Source organism: Magallana gigas, chromosome 4 (genome assembly GCF_963853765.1).
Source record: "Magallana gigas chromosome 4, xbMagGiga1.1, whole genome shotgun sequence".
Taxonomy (NCBI): Eukaryota; Metazoa; Mollusca; class Bivalvia; order Ostreida; family Ostreidae; genus Magallana; species Magallana gigas.
In genome coordinates, this window is record NC_088856.1 from 29767611 (window position 1) to 29786029 (window position 18419).

Consider the following 18419-nt stretch of genomic DNA (forward strand, 5'->3'; position numbering starts at 1 on the left):
TAACTTATCGCCAAAATACAAAAATGTCAATTACATTGTAGTTATATCAAGTAAGTGAATTTGTAATAAAGTTATAATGAACTCGTTTTAAAGTTGATCAATGTACTCAATTTAGCTAGATCAGCTAGATTGCTTACACAATCCCACAATACAAATAACCTTATGTTTTGGGATGAAAAACTCGTAATAACGTGGAAAAAGCTCGTTATCCTGGGACACTTAGTCGCTATAACGCGTAATAATGAAATATTTTTATTTTTCTGAGCAAAAAATTGAACTTATTTTCATTGATGGAACAGATCATTCGGACAAATAATACATTATTTGCATTAACGTCTTTCCTTTTTACCATGACTTGTTTAGTCACTAATTTAAGTTTATCAAAACAGCACTGTGTCTAATATATCTGCATTGCCAAAGTAAAATTTGAAAATTTTATCTCAAACGTATTATATGATAACCAACAAGGGATGTTATCTATTGTTTCTTTTTCCTTTTAACTACTCTCGTTTTCCTGATTGTGTTGAAAATACATTCAATCGTAGTCTATAATTTTAAGTATCGAACACGTTTACTTACTTTTAAAAGGCTGATATCTTGTAGTACTAGTCATGCGGGAAACGTCTCGCATCATTTGGCAAGTTTCCTTTCGTTGTTTAGATTAATGTTTACAACAGAGATGCTAATGTTCATTTGTCAGTGTGTACATAGAGTTAACAATCATACCTTTATATACGCTGACGTTTGAATCGTTAAAGTCGTTATAATTGTTCAATTAAACCGTGATCTCTCTTTAAACGGGTGTCAATTTCATTTCATTTAATAGTTCATGTATGGAAAAAATACCTGTGAAGACTTCATTTATAATATAATTTTATATTCAATGGCTGGGGGATAGGTTTTATGCGGATAGGCATTTGCTTTTAACATTCAAACTGAAATTTAAAGTAATTAATACTTATATAGTTTTGAAAAGCTTTCGAGCAATACATCAATTTAAAACTTGCCATGTACTTTGCTTGATTTGAAAAAAACTGCAGACCAATGGCAAACTGTATAGCAAAGTGTTTGATCGACAACAGGGTCTACCTTAATCTCATGCCTTGTATTACGACGACGTTTAGATAAAGAATGATGAAATACACTATACAGAAAATAAATCGACAAACAAATATGACAAATTAAATGCAACTGTATTTTTTCGGGCGTTTCTGAATTATATCACGGAGAAAACACCACGAATGTTTTTAGTTTAATTAAATTGCATTAAATGGAGTTGACTCTCAGCTATTTGAATCATTGGTTAAAGAGAATCTCTTTTTTGAAATGTTTCAGTTTGAATTTTTAGATTTAAGAACAATTAAGGAATATTAGCTATAATTATATTAAATAGGTTTTCGAAAAGGGGTTTCTACAAGTCGTAGACTCATTCAGATTACGTATGAATTTTTACATGACGGAGAAGACAGTGAATCAGTAACTGCTATTATTATAAGCAAGCATTTAAAAAACCTTTTATTGTGTTTTTTGTCAGCATATTTATTTTCTTGAGGACGAACTTATTTGATGAATATGAATCATTAACATTATTTTGTTTACATACTATGCAGTGGTTCATTATCTTCAGTGAATATATCACCATAATGATAATTTGGTCAAAAAATTTGGATCACGTCTCCGGGAAGTGTCGTGTTCAATCTGACGATCCGCACCTGGCAAAGAGGCATTGTCCGACTCTTCAGATCTGAATACTATTTTGATGACTAAATTATATCCCCTTCCATTTAAAGGTAAAGATAACAATTCTATCTTTGTTAAATTAATTCTGTATTGTTTAGCTTTTTAACTAAACCATCTTCAAGCGAACTCATTAAAAGGCGTTTAAAACTAACCTTATTAACTGTGAACAACATCACTAATTTTTGAGAGTGGCGATATGGATAAAGAAAATGGGTGCAGTTATCTGTAAAACTGAAAAGGGAAAAAATGGATACGAGACACAGAAGGTAGAATACTGTTTCTAAAAGTAATTCTCTTGTAAATAAACTATAGTGTTTTACGATACCATGAGAGAGAGAGAGAGAGAGAGAGAATGAGAGGGAGGGAGAATGAGAGAGAGAGATGCAAAAGATCCTATATATTTAGCCCAATCCCACAGCTAGCAAACAAAACGCTGTTGACACAAATATTTAATTACAAAAACATTTGCATGAATTAGATATTATGCGCTTACAGTGCATTGGATTCATTTATGATACCGAGAACACGGAAAGGCAAAAATGATTTGAATACCAAGTATCTTTTTAAAAAAAAACATTTTAATACACCAATTGAATATTACGTTTATTAAACAAAAGACGCAATAAGCACAATAGCCGTCTTAGGTTAAAAAAATAACGAAATAAAGAAAATAACCCGACAAGTTTGTAATTGCAACGTCTTTTCATTTTTTTGTGCCTTACTGTCAGCTGTTCAACTTCTGATATATTAGGACTTTAGTGGCATAGCAACAGTACATGTACCTAGTTTAATTGCTTCTACATTTGATAGTAAAATGATAATTTAAAATCAAAAATTCCTATAAAGAATCATAATAAATTCTTATAAATAATTATGATAATCCCATTCTCCTAAACTTTGATTTTAAACATCACATTGAAAATATTATTCGATGAAATTGTAGCAAAACCATATTAATTATTTAAAGACTAAACGATTCATTCAATATCTACTATGAAAAAAGCTTGAAACATTATTCAGGTAATAATGTAAACAGATTGAAGTCTACTTGATAATGTACAAAAGAGCACATAATTTGATTAAATATATTAGGTGTGTTTTTCCAAAGTATCTTGGAGATATCTTGACAAGGCCCGAGAAGGTGCAATTGATTTTGGTTGCCCCTTTATGTTCGTCGATTGTGTACGTACTGTAGCATTCTTTATTTAAATGTCGTCATGCAGGACATGAACACAAGGTAGGTCCTGTTGTTAACCAAACAATTTGCAATTCATGATCAGTTTGTTTGAATATTTCAAAATTTGACCATATCGTGCAATATTAAATATGAAATCAAATTTCGTATTTTGTTAAAGAATATCAAATATTTTAAGGGTTTGAATGTTAACAATCATTTGCAAAGTCCGAGCTGCTTGAATTTGAAACTTGATACCTGACCTACCAACCATGAAACTATATTGAATAAATTGAAGAAGTCATTAGAGTTTATTCTTCTGCATAATAGGTATCATTAACCATCCCTCTGATTATTAAACTTTTAAGAAAATTGCATCCAGAAAGAAAAAAAAAAGGTCATGCACCACAAAATTACAGGTAAACACTAATTATAGGTTATGAATGTCATTACTGTGTTGAAGAATCATCGGTTTTAACAGCGGGAGACAACTCGACATATCTAAATACCAATGTTTCAGCAGGAGAAAACTTTTGAGTATTTTTAATTTAAGAAAATACTATTGCTATTTGTTTTCGTTTCCGAGATATTTACTATATATAATACACAGTTTATATTAGGTCAAGGTACAATATTGAATACTTAACATTTCTTGTTCCAGATGGTGCCGCTTTTCTAACAGAAAAATTGTGCCAGACAGATAAAAGAATTCTTTAAAGAGGTTTGCGCCTCTCTTTTTGGGTAACTTTTTTATGTCACCTATAGTCTAAAACTTCTGCATAAAATATCAGTTCTATATGTATATTTTTATTTTACAAGGCCAAATAAACAATATTGAATGAAATTCTTAAAAGAAAATTTCATAATTACAGAGTTTAGTAAGGGATTATTTTTGTGGCGGAAGGTTTTTAAGGAGAAAATGAACAATAACTCAGTAGTTTTAGAGTACTGTTGATTTTGCATTCTAATTTTCATCCCAGACCAAACTTCCAGAGAGTTTGTGTATGTGGTACATTCAAGTTCTTCTAAAAAAAACATATTTGAACAATAATTTGATATTTATATCGATATTTGGCATATCTAATATATATCAAATAGAAGTCAAGAAAAAAATAATTCGAAATTTTGCCTAAAATTAGCTTATTTCATGTCATTATCTCAATTTTTTGTGTTGTGACCCCTATTATTTTTTTTACTTTTCTATGAGACATTAAAGGTATGTCTATTTGTATGCAAACTTTTGGGAAAATTATATTACTTTTATTTGTTTTTATTTGTGTTATAATTTGATTACTCACAAATTTTGTAACAATCTTAAAATTTCCTGTTGAACTCATTATGTAATGGCATTTGAAGCCATTAGTCAGGGAAGGTTTTTTAAATCTCTGCCTTGATATTACTTTTAAAGTCACTACATGTTTTCAACTTCTTACTGTATTAAAATCGTAATTAAATAATAGTTCAAACTATGAATATTTGATGTCATCAATAAATCAATTTCCATTCCAAATTTAAGCAAAAATTTCAGGAAAATTACCATTTCCGTTTGGGCCCCATATTTCCAAAAACAGCATGTGACATAGGTCACAAATAAAATGAATGTGACATGTTAGGTCCTCATCTTTTTATCCAAGTGTTTTGGGCGATTGACATTACCAGTATTTCAGGTGCCAACTTTTTTAAAAGCAGGTATTTTTTCGTCTTATCTCAGCACATTGTACAAACATGTAATCAAAAGGGGCTAGGTCACAATATTGGTCAAACTTTATTTTTTGTTTTATTTATTTTTAATGTTATAATGCTCTGATGAGGATCCAAAATTTGAGTGTCTAATTATTGATTTTGTTTGTGTGTAAAACTGTCATTTTATTCGGTCTTTATAATGTGCGATATTTGCTGCATCAAATGGATACAGGTTTTTGGTATTGTTGCTCAAATAAAGGATTACTTTGCTCATAATCAGTATTTAAATGTAACAAATACACATTGTTCATGTTATTATTGTTTACTGGTCAAACTGTGTCATTAGAATGAATCAGTTTATAATTATTAGTTTAGCACGCCGATATCAATGCATAAATGCACATGCCGTCAAGATATGGTATTTATATTGGCACTACTTGGTTATGTAAATACATAAGTACAATAAAGTTCCAAGATTTGACAATTAATCAAATACTATTGCTTTTTTTAGACAGATGGCTGCGGCCGAAGTAAAAGAAGTTCTATCCGAAATAGAAACAATGTGTGAGTGTAGTATCTGCTGTCATACATACGACGACGAATGCCATGTTCCCAGGGTCCTGCCATGTCAACACACATTTTGCACTGAATGTTTAACTAAACATTGTAGAAGGCGGAGATTGAAATGTCCGTTATGCAATCAAGATCACAACATCAAAAATGAAAGTGTAGATAAATTGCCAAAGGATTACACCAGGTGCAATCTAAAAGCTCTTTTGGAAACGCTCTCAAAATCTTTTTGCAAAGAGTGCCAGAGCCAAAACCATGTTAAATTTGTTTGCACAACATGTGATGTTCGAATGTGCCCTATCTGTTGTGATGATAAAAAACGCAGTACTTGTAATTTGCATACAATTGAGATCATAAAGGATTTTTCAGACACACCGAAGGAAATTAATTCCAAGAGCATTTGTATGACAACTGGTCATGAACATAACGAGCTAAAATATTTCTGTTGTGAAAAATCCTGTTGCAATGCTGTTTGCGCTCATTGCGTTGTAGAATTCCACAAAAATCACACTATCAAACCAGTCAAAGATGAATATGAAACTCGCAAGAAAATAATGGAGAGTCATTGTCAGGCAGCTAAAAACAAAATCATAAAAGCAAAAAATATTTTAGAAAAATTGCGTGAAAAAATTGCGTTGATTACACAGACTGATGCAAACGGCAAAACCAGTCTTAGGGAACAGGCAATAAGAGGAATAAACTACATAACTGATTTTGAAAACAAATCAAAAACGAAAGCCGATGAGAAGTTGTTAAAATACTTGAATATGCTAAAGAAAATGGAAGATCAGGTCAAATCTTTCATCGACAATGCCTCCGAATGTTGTTCCATTTCAGAGGAAGCTCTAACAGGAAGAAGTTTTGTTGTCTTTCTGTCAGTGGAGAAAACTCTGACTGATAAACTAACAGATTTTGAGAAATCCGACATTGATAAGCCATTAGATACAGTGTCACAAGCTGAACAGTTTGATTTGCAAGCAGAAACTTTAGAGCTTAAAGAAAAAATAGATAGAATGACGAATAAAAATCCTTGGAATATCAATAAATCAAATATTATAGGTAATATGCAATTAAGAGTCATAATTCGATTCATAATCACATTCAATCATATTCTTAAAAACATTACCGACTTTCACACGGTTATATACTTTTATTTGCCTGAATTAAAAAAAAAAGACATTTTCACAGTTCTGTTAGTTCAGCTAATGTTTGTGTTTTTTTCATTTAGAATTTTTCAACAACTTTTTGGGAAGTGGAACGACGACAAATGATAGGGAAAAACCTTCCATCATGGATCTTTTTACTTCATTTTCAATGACCATATTACTGTATGCTATTATAATCTTATGGCTTTTACCAGTACCGTATTCACATGTGTTTGAAGTTGATAGTGAGTAAACTATATTTTTCCATTATTAACATTACTAATTTAAATGAAAATATATTGAAAAATTTGAATATTTTATTACATTTGACAGGAACCGCGCAAGCACGCAAACAGTCTTATAAAGGTTAAGCGAGGAATGAATATTCGCTTAAAATCGCGAGAATCACATCTCGCGGATTTTAAAACCTCGCCTTTATCTTTCGGATGCATGTAAACCATAATAAATAATGATAAAAACTCGGCGCTCGCGATTTAATATTCTCGCGATTTGATGAAAAACAGTTAGATCGCGGATTTAAGTACTCGCGTAAAATAAGGGATCTACAGTATTTAATTTCATTTTGTCTTTTGTAGGTACTTATCTTACACTTCGTAAAAACCAATGGTCTTTTTACACATGCTATTCTGCAGATGAACGAATCGTTTCTAATATACCAATTAAAAACACAAGACAGACTTGTGGGAACTTAATCAGTCCATATATATTTAGGGGAGTTTTCACAAATTCAACTTTCTTGTATCGGCAAGGGGATTCGTATTCTATTCAGATAGATGTATCTGGAATCAGACGATATTCTCCTGGATTGATTTTATTTGAGTTTGGAATTTCCAATGGCGCAATAGAAAGACAAAACTTAGAGGGACCCCTTACTTCTGCTTTTTATGGATGGAGTTTGAAAGTTTTGAACGCAGAAAGAGAAATTGCGTTAGTTAATTCAGATGGTAAACTTGTACACTCTAAAACTATAGCTGCTGATGGTCAAGAATCATACATGTTTTATATCAAACTACATTCCAATAGAACAATTGCCTTGAAAACAGAAATAAAGAATGGCGAAAGGTTGGATGAGACAGGAGCAATTAAAGGAAATACTAAACGAGGGTTTGTAAAGATATGTAGTGCAAACGAAGCTAACGTAACGGTCAAGTCAATAAGTGGCAATGTGGCATTTAATAAATCAACCTTATATCCAAATTTGTATATAACCACTAATAACAAAACAATTTCAAACCAAAACATTTCATTATCCTCCAAGAAGGGGGTTGAGAACAATCTCGTTCAAGACATTATGATGTTGAACTGCGAGACGAAGTGTGTCTATGTTTTAAATTTTCGAGTCGATTCACCAACTACTGCTGAAGTCTTTTCAGTAGTCCTGACCAATTCCCAGTTTCTCCCCTCGGCTCATTACAACGTCACATTATTTACCTATTCGGTCTGTAGAGTTCTCGGATTTAGAACATACACGTCATTTTGTATAATGGTACATAATGCAGATTTTTATGTTGCACCTATGGAACCCAACTCTTGGCATTCAATAACAATCATAGTAAATCGGAAAAAGAAATCAGCATCTTTTTTATTAGGATTGTGCGAGATAGTGGTAGAAAACGGTTACATTTTTGAACGTGGCACCCCAATTTTACGATGGGTGATGTTGTCATCGGAGGACAGTGTGAAGGTACGTTTGGCAGACAGGGACGAATTCGATATTCTCACGTGGTTCCTCTACAACATTTTCCGTTATGTAAACCAAGTGATGTCATTTATTCCAATTCGTCGAAAGTATTTCTCTATTCTAGGAATAGTGTTTTGTATCATCATTTACCTCTGGTACTGTCGTGAGACCGACCCTCAAATGGAACCTGATGCTTTTTCAAAAATATGTAACTTTATTGGTCGTAGACTTTTTGCACGACGAGGACAATAACTGTTTGTGGTTTCACGGTGATTTTTTTGATTCGGGACTTCTGTTTGATCTGAATTGCACAGTGATCACGTTAAAAATCAGATTGGTTGACGGATATAAAGCTGTTTCATTTTGAAGACTCGATACAAAAAATGTCATCGATTTACGTGTTTTTAAAATGTTATTAACGTCATGTCTTGTAGATTGAGATTTATTACAACTGTATTGATATTTCTTTGGAAAATTGATATTTGTACATAAGACAGTGTGCATGGTATAGTCAGATATGGAATGTTAATTCCTACAGTTTACTTCTATATGATGCTAATCAAAGATAAATGATTTTTAACAAATAGTAAATGTCAAAGAGCAGTCATTTTTACAAGTACGAGGATTAAATAAATAAACAAATTTATTTACTGGGATTAACATTCAAACACATGAATACCGTACTAAAAAAATATAAATTATGATACAGATTAAGTGAGGAATAGTAATAACAAATTGATATTTTTCTCCTCAAAATCTCACAAATTTACTGTACTCTGATATATATAGTTCAAATAAAAACTAAAGTCGTGATCGGTTCCAAAGTAGAACAGGTAATTAATCCAATCATGTAATACTTAAGAAAGATAAATGTTATACAAGTAGTGTTTAAAAATGTCCATATTAATAATTGACATTTCACAACGTTCCCAATATCCATGCCCTTGAAATAAATAGTTGGTTTTATTTTCAAAACCCACTTATTTTTTTTTTCACATGTACCCATAAGTAACACATTTTTAATATTTATCTGTCGCCTGACAATCAAATAAAGAGGCACTAATGAAGGTTTAAATGTGACTGAGTTAAAAATGTTTTGCCCCCAAATACTACAAGTGACTACGTCTACGTATAAGTCCAACTTATGATGACAATTATTTACATTGGCAAAAGTTTCCAAAAGACTGCATAAATAATTATTTGTATATACTAGTAATTAACCATTGCCTACACGGTTCGTAGCAGTTAACAGATGTACAGGATATACGTATATATCACACTAGGAGTAAGTTTCCTTTCTTCGTCATCATTCAAAAACCTTGTCTTCTTTTTATATGCATTATATACATTTTTAAGTAAACGGAAAGTTTGAGGTATGACTTAACTAAAACAAACAAGTCTAAATAAAATCAGTTCGCAAACAAGCAACAAAGTCTTTTTCTTAATGGATAACGCACCACAAGATATAGCACCAATTCAGAATCATTCTTTATTTAAACTTTATTTTAAAAACACCAACGTAGAAGATGTGAAAAATGAAATCCATACGACTGGGAACGTATGAATTTTAAATGCTTTAAAAACAATCGCGAGTAGTGGTTCTTTTCCTTATCGACGAACATATCAAGTAGTGTTACAGTCTGTTGATTTTAATTCGATATAAACACTAAGTTTGTATAAAAATTTCTTTTTAAAAATCTATTGAATTTTCAATCTTTTTCAAAAACTGATAACCTGACATGGTCTTTATTAACACCAGACCTTAACTTCGATTTACAAGAACAAATATTTTTGCTTCATGTATAAATTAAAAGAAGTGGTCGAACGGACAGACAGTCAAACGGAGGGGTAAATGGACTAATTAAAAATAATACATTGATTTCCCTACAGTGAACCAAAAATATCTCTTATTTCATTGAATTTTTACATGTACATAGCAAAGCAGAGTAAGTAGCCTGGTTTCATAATACCCCTCCCTTCAAATTAAAAAAGAAGAAAAAAAAACAAAGTTTTATATATTTGTTTTGAAATCGAATTAATTAGTACAAAATGGGGAAAAAACCAGCTGTGTACACAATAATTAAAATTATCATAATGATACTGAAGTGTCGTACACGTAACAACGCATCATGAGGCACTACATGTATACACGTCCTCAGTGACATTTACAACTGCATTTCCTTGTTTTATCAACAATATTTCCTCGTGGTTTGCGTTTCTAGTTTGAAATGTATAAACTCGTGTAGTCCTACGATTGTGATGTTTTATCATTTTTTATAACGCGTTTTCTAAATTTACCAAAACAAAAGTCAATTTTTTTCAAATGACAATGAACAAAACGGATTGTAACTCAAAAGGTAATCTTTTAAAAATATTTTATAATCTGATTCATGCAAATGTTTTGTTTTGGTTTTTTTAATTGTTAGCTGGTGGCTTTTCGCATGATTGTTGTGGGGTGGGGCTATATCTTTTGCGTGCTTGTAGGTTAGACGAACATCACGGTGTTTATACGTAATACACGACTGTAACACCTCTCTCTCTCTCTCTCTCTCTCTCTCTCTCTCTCTCTCTCTCTCTCTCTCTCTTATTAAATCAGTGTCGTCGCTAAAACTTTTTTCTTTAAAAATCACATTCTTCTCTTCATAATTGCTCAGCCAAATTATTCATATACATTGGTATAAGTATCCCAGGAGTTTCAGTTTTGTTTATTTGAAGACCATTTAAAGAGAAGATGCTAGGCTCGGTAACAAAGTTCGTTTAAAAACCATACCACTAGAAATGTCATTAAATGTTTCCTTACAAAGTGTATATTTTAATTTGTTCAAGCCAATAAAAGGCACAAAAATTGGTCAAACTTAAATTTCACATTTTGCAATGAATTTTGTTATTCGTGACACTGAGGATTAAGTGTTTATACATATTTTACAACAGGCTACATGTATTTAATCCCTTTGATTTAATTCTAGTTATAAAAATCCGTCACCCCCCCCCCCAAAAAAAATTAAGCTTTTGAGCCCAATTCGTTGTATAGTCTTGGGATTTTTATTTAAGGCCTTAACCCATTTGTCACAGATTCGCTGCGCAGCCTTGACATCATAAAAATTCAATTTGCAATCGTAATCCGATTTCTTTGGCTTAGTAGATATATATGTACTTGTACTATTTCTGTATTTCTATTGTAACACAAGCGAATCTTGCGCCTGGGCAAGTTACAATAAAAAGGAAAATGAGCATATGTAATTCAATTTCTTTTATCTTTTATTGTAGATCTATCAACAATTTGAAAGTATATAGAAGTCTAAGTTTTCTTATCTCCGAAATTATGTCTGCGTCGAGTACCCCGACCGGTTTTTTGTTAATGTACATTTGGAAACAAAATATTCAATATTTGTAAATAATATGTTGTATAAGTATTTGGCTGGATCTGTTAAATGTATACATGTCAATTTTCACTAAAATCTTTCACAACCTTCGTACGTGTACATGTAAGATTGGGGGGAGGGGTAAAATAAATTAAGTTATCTTAACTTTGCCTCTCAAAAAAAACCACCACCTTTGCCCCTCCCTCGTGATAACAATTGGGTCAGTGGAGTGAATATATGAATTGAGTTGTCCTTGTGTTGCAGACTCTTGTACCGTTGGCTCCGTGTTCGCCGGTATAATCGTTGGAATACTCCTCACATTGCTGATTCTCCACGGAAAATGGGAGCGGATCAAAACATTCATGTTGGTGATTCATATTTCTTCAAATTTCTTAATTTTAATTCTTTACTTCGGTTGGTATAAATCTAGGTGTTTTATGATCACACTTGTACATGAATATCTGAACGTATGATTTTTTTTCAGCCTTAAAAAAATGCGATCCTTTAAAAAGACTAGAGCTGTTTCAAATCAAAGCTACGAAGCCGACTTTTATATTGATCCGGTAAGATTACTATACTCAAAAAAGTCCTAGGCCAATATTATCTACTTCCGGTATCTCAAGGAATTTCAAAGTTGCCAACATTTTAAAATTTTATATAAACCTTACAACCAAAGTGCTCAAAAAGCAGTACTCTGCTAGTTTTTCGGTATTTTTGTAAATTATACTCGTTAATGATAGAAACTAGAAAAAAAATTACAGATAGCCGCTCTTGTAAATCACTTAAAGATGGGGCTAAATATTGTAAAATTGTGATTATCGGGTACTTATATTGAAAACTATAACCATCCTCAAACTATTATTTTAGTTATTTATAAACAAACAAAATTTATTTTTAGAACGCAGTGGAATCATTGCAAGAGGATGAAAATTACCAGAATGTTGACATATCCGAGAATAAAAGTGTGGGGATTATGGACAGGCCGCCGAGCGACGAAATCCCGGGCGGTGACGCTGTCTACGCAGTCAGTTTGAAGAAAGTTACCAAGAAACCGGGACTTCCCACGGAGATGATCCAGAAAATCGCCAGTCTGCACGAAAATTCGTCCAAAATCGTGGCCAGAAGATCGCAAGAGTTTGAAGACTTTGTAGACATTGAAAAGGTACCTGGTTAATGTACACTGCTTGCATTAACAAATTTTTTAGTTAATTTATTTGTTGCTCAATTTCCCCTTTGAGATATGCCCCCTCACAATTTGGATTCATCAAATTATATAGTACAATGCGTTACAAAATGTCTAGATATAAAGTACATTTTGATCTTTACAATACGATTAGCTATTTTTTTTCACTTTCCTTGTAATCTGAAACTTTTTTCTCGGTCATGTTAACATGGGGTAACTAGTGCGATACCATCTAAATGAAAGTATAACTTTTATAAAGGAAGCAAATTTTCTTTGTTAGCTTTATTTCTTTTCAAATCCACAAGTTACTTACTATGTCAGTCTTTTATTTGTTACCATGTCAAATCAAATTACTGTTTAAATTCAATCGATCAACACAAAAGATGCATTGTGTGTATATATACCGTTGTTGCTAGCACTCATCAAATTACATTTACATTACATAAACATAGAATTGCACGATAGTTTCTTTTGGCAGCGATTTTATTATAAACAGGACTTTATTCTACCTCTTCTCAATGTATTACAACAACATTAATACAACTTGTACAAAATTAAGAATAAAAAAATCATTGCAACGTGAACTAAAGAAACATTTAACTTTAAATCTATCAATACACCAACCAATACTACGTTTAACACTACAACATCCACAAGATCCACAAGTACATGTTACTTTCACATTAAAAACCACTACATCATGTACCATTACAACCACTACAACATTTACCACCAAAATAACCACTAATACATATACATGTACCACTACCATAGATATGTGTACCTATACACTAACCACTACTGCATGTACGACATTACATACCACTACAAATACCTATATATACACAACCACTACTATATATACCACTACAACAACCACTTCAACATGCATCACTAAAATAGGCACTAATACATACATGTATACCCCTACAACTACCATAGATACATGTACATATTCAACTACTGCTACATGTAAAACACTGCATACCACTTCTAAAGAAGGTACCTATCTATTTGCAATCACTACTTCATATACCACTACAACATTCGCTACAACATTTACCAATAGAAAAACCACTACTACATACATATATACTACACCTTCATCACTACAACAAACACTACACCATTTACCAAAACAACAAACACTACACCATTTACCAAAACAACTACCACTACAACATTTACCAATACAAAAACCACTACAACATTTACCAAAACAACTACCACTGCAACATTTACCAATACAAAACCACTACAACATTTACCAAAACAACAACCACTGCAACATTTACCAATACAAAAACCACTACAACATTTACCAAAACAACAACCACTGCAACATTTACCAATACAACAACCACTACAACATTTACAAAAACAACAACCACTGCAACATTTACCAATACAAAAACCACTACAACATTTACCAAAACAACAACCACTGCAACATTTACCAATACAACAACCACTGCAACATTTACCAATACAACAACCACTACAACATTTACCAATACAAAAACCACTACAACATTTACCAAAACAACAACCACTGCAACATTTACCAATACAACCACTACAACATTTACCAAAACAACAACCACTGCAACATTTACCAATACAACAAACACTACAACATTTACCAATACAACAACCACTACAGCATTTACCAATACAACAACCACTACAGCATTTACCAATACAACAACCACTACAGCATTTACCAAAACAACAACCACTACACCATTTACCAAAACAACAACCACTACAACATTTACCAAAACAACAAACACTACAACATTTACCAATACAACAACCACTGCAACATTTACCAATACAACCACTACAACATTTACCAATACAACAAACACTACACCATTTACCAAAACAACAAACACTACACCATTTACCAAAACAACAAACACTACACCATTTACCAAAACAACTACCACTGCAACATTTACCAATACAACCACTACAACATTTACCAATACAACAACCACTACTTCATATACTACACCTTCATCACTACAACATATACCACTACAACAACCATTACCACACATACCGCCACAAGAACCATTACAACAATATATGTACACCAACCACTACTACTAATAGTACTACAACAGCCACATATAAATGTACCAGTATTAATTATAAATGTATGTGCCTTTACACCAGCCACTTTTACATATTCAACTACAAAAACTACTATACCACAAATACAAAAACAACCAGTACTCAATGAATCACTACAACAACCATCACTACATGTAATTCACCTACTTCACAAGCCTCCAACATGTACAACATCAACTATTATACTTATATAACGTCAACAATTGATCCTACAGCTGCAATCTATTACTACTAACACATCAATAACCCCAACAATTATCTCGGTTATTCTCACAATAAATCTTACAATTCCAGCAAAAGCGACCTGAAACAAAAACAACAATCATGATTTCGACATCTCTGACAACAGCAACTTCTCATACTGTACCTACTATTTCTACCATAATGCTACTGCTATCATATCTTCTAAAACAAAGAATTCTATCTATAACATGTATTTTAATGTGAAATTTGATTGTTAACAAGATTTTATTGTTATTCTAAAAGAAAATTGAAGACCACGAGATTTCCCGATCAGCAACTCTACCAACTTCGAAAGACACAACGAAAGCCAAGGCATCTGATAAAGAAAATGACCAGAAGAAGTCAAACAGCAAAAAGGGATTGAAAAAGAAAACAAGCAAAAATGCTAGCATATCGAGCAAAAATAGTGACCCAGATCAGTCACAACAACAAAGTGACGCCATTGAAGTGGTATCGAGCAATACGTCCTACGTAATGACCGAGGCATCAGCCAATGGGGAGTACTTCGTGCTGGACAAAACTTTCTGTTAGATACGAACGCCATGAGATTAAATTCAATTTGTTATTGGCAGGGAACAACACCGAAATACCATTGATTTAATGGAGACATTTTGAGAGGCAAAATATGCATGAAAATATAAGCCACAATATATAAGAAGCAAAAGTTTTGATTTTGAGAGGCAAAATATGCATGAAAATATAAGCCACGGAGAAATTTTATCATTTATATAGCAAGATAATGGTTGCTTATATTTTTTTCTTTCTTGAAAAAAAACAACAACACTTAGCTTCTTGTATATTGAAACAAAGAAAACAGAGAGTGTTTGAAGAAGTTGGTCTCTTATTTGGTGTCAGTGGTGTATAAACAAGAGTGTAAAAGTTGTTCTGTAGTTTTATGTTCAATTTGACGAAAATGTTGAAAATAATTTCCATCGCACCAGTTATTGGTCAGAGTGGAAGTTTCGAGCTTGAATTTTTAAATGTTGATGAGTAATAAGAGGAAAGTTGAAAAAATGTGACGAGATACGGAAGATTTGTGTTAAGTTATCGTGTAATTGTGTACTGAATATAATCTAATACTACATTTGACCCAGCTATAAAAGCTATCCACTGTATATAATTAACTAATGCTAAAAATATAATTATAATCTGAAATGGTTTTACATTAAATTATTGTATTTCATTGTTATTTCCTCCTTTTTCTGTTTTTATGAATCATTTATGTGCAGTATTGATTTTTACTACTTTAATCTAGTCAGCTTAGTCAATGTTGTCTTTCTTATTAAAACAAAAAAGTCACAGAGCACATGCATAATTTGTTTAATAATCATATGTTATAAATAAATCACAACAGAACACTGCATGGGCGTTTGTTTGACCTTTTAATGTCAGCGTGCAACAAAACTTAATTTACATTCAGAATTATTTTAATTTGCTCTTATCTCTACACGGAACTTTGACATTTATGCCTGGTAATAACGCATGAAGTCTAAAATTATAAATAGAACTTTTCACTAGAACTAAAAAAAAAATCATATAAATTCAGTTTTTTATTTGTTGGTTAAAACAAACCTTAATATAGTGTTTGTTTTGATTTTGTTTAGAAGGATTGAAATTGAAATTGCAGTTTCTAATGATATCTATTATAAAACGTTTCACCCATAAAGTGTTTGCTGTTATAGTTTTCCCTCTGTTCCATAACAAAATCGATAGCTGAAATGTTAGCTTTATAAATGACAACTAATTTAAAATCATACTAGTTGTACTGTGAGCAAGCTCACAAATGATACCCCCCCCCCCCCCCCCCCGGTAAGAAAATAAATTAAGTATTTCTCTATAAGAGATGGATGTACCTTTCTTTCTTATAGAAATCTTGAACTTACAGAAATGAATGATAAGGTCAGGACATATTTATAGTTCAAAAGCAACCTTTTAGCTTCTAATCATTTCCATGACAATATACATGTACAATGTACTAGTATGGCTTATATAGGAAATTTTTTTAACAATGGCCTTAAATTGGCACAGCTACTAACTCTAGGCCAATTTCATGACGCATCCTCGGGTCAATATCAATGTTTCTAATACAGAAAGATGTAAACCGGACACGAATTACGCACTTTTCCTTTCAGTAACCGTGAACTTGCCCAATCTTTGTATGAAGTAAAACATGTAACAAATTCCAGTGTTCCTCTTGAAGAAAGATATGAACCAAACACGATCGATTGCACTGACATAAGGACAGACGGACGGACAAGGTGATTCCTATATACTTCTCCCAGACGTGGATATAGTAATTTTTCATCGTACTTTGATGTTTCTTTGTACTTTTTCTGTTAACTTTTAGTGAATTATTATTTTGAAATTAGACCTCACGGACTTATATGGACTGACCCAAGCCCTCAAAGGAACTGACGTTACCATAGTAACCTTCACATTTATGGAAAATTTGGGGTTTTTTTATGTGCAACATTTAAGCCCAACAATAATAATAATTTACGTAATTTAATTGGAAAATTGATATAATAATTAAAAGACAGGTGTAAATAGAAAGTGTAAAATGATTTCTTTGATCAAAGTATATTTAATCTTCATATTCACAAATGCTCAAAATCAACGAAGTACTTGTCCAGATTTGTAAGAGTTTTTGTTAATGAGTTGTTGCGTGTTCATCGATAAGCACTTTGCACCAAAGCATCGCCTTAATCAGATACACATTTAGGTATAGTCTTTACTTTCGAGTAAATACTCTTATTTAATTAATTAAGAGAAATCGATCTAATCGATTTAATTAACAGGAATTACCAAGGCAGATATTCTATGAATGAGTACAATATTTCTTTATTTTCTGGTGCACATCGATTGAAAAAGACTAAATTAAACAGATTATCAAACATCAATATGTTTTAACATAAAACTGTGGTAACTCCTAATCGTTCAGATGGTCATGTTGTAAAATTAATGTGGAATTTACATGGTAGCAGTAAACACAAAATTTACAACTGTATTTACTCCCACCCAGTAAACTCAACAATTACAGCAAGACAACATTATTAAAGCTAAAAAACAAATGAATTAATTTGAGAGAAAAAAATGTGAAAAAAGTACCATTTCATTTAATTTCTTTTCCAATGAGCATTCGTTTACAATTTCATGAAAGTTATAGCATAATACCAGCGCTAGCTGTAGGGCATGCATGCATAATGATAGAACCATTTTAACAAGACCTTGAATTTCAGTAGGACGTAGCTATCTATTTCTTGCGTCAAAACAAGTTGAAAATGACGCAGTTTCAATCAAAATATGCACCGATTGCGTAGTCTTATCTCAAAAGCCAGACAAATCTTGTTGATTTCAGAGAGCCATGGCTGAGTGGCTGACAATGAAATAGACAGACCTACGTCACCGGGCTGTTTGACACAACTACCAAAAGTCCAAGCTCTTGTTAAAATGGTTCTAATCTATTTATCATTGC

General features: G+C 32.1%; 2 protein-coding genes across 2 annotated transcripts; both read left to right on the forward strand.

Annotated features, from left to right (window-relative positions):
- The first annotated feature begins 3223 nt into the window (after nucleotides 1-3223).
- LOC136274633 (uncharacterized) lies at nucleotides 3224-9524 on the forward strand. The gene is made up of 5 exons (XM_066081963.1): nucleotides 3224-3333; nucleotides 3576-3655; nucleotides 5109-6226; nucleotides 6396-6557; nucleotides 6909-9524. The coding sequence occupies exons 3-5, from the start codon at nucleotides 5113-5115 to the stop codon at nucleotides 8264-8266; spliced, it is 2634 nt and encodes an 877-aa protein (XP_065938035.1). The 5' UTR covers nucleotides 3224-3333; nucleotides 3576-3655; nucleotides 5109-5112; the 3' UTR covers nucleotides 8267-9524.
- Nucleotides 9525-10328: 804 nt separating this feature from the next.
- LOC105322238 (uncharacterized) lies at nucleotides 10329-16305 on the forward strand. Its single transcript, XM_066081964.1, has 5 exons — nucleotides 10329-10371; nucleotides 11641-11740; nucleotides 11861-11939; nucleotides 12275-12538; nucleotides 15188-16305. The coding sequence occupies exons 1-5, from the start codon at nucleotides 10338-10340 to the stop codon at nucleotides 15473-15475; spliced, it is 765 nt and encodes a 254-aa protein (XP_065938036.1). The 5' UTR covers nucleotides 10329-10337; the 3' UTR covers nucleotides 15476-16305.
- The last annotated feature ends 2114 nt before the right edge of the window (nucleotides 16306-18419 follow it).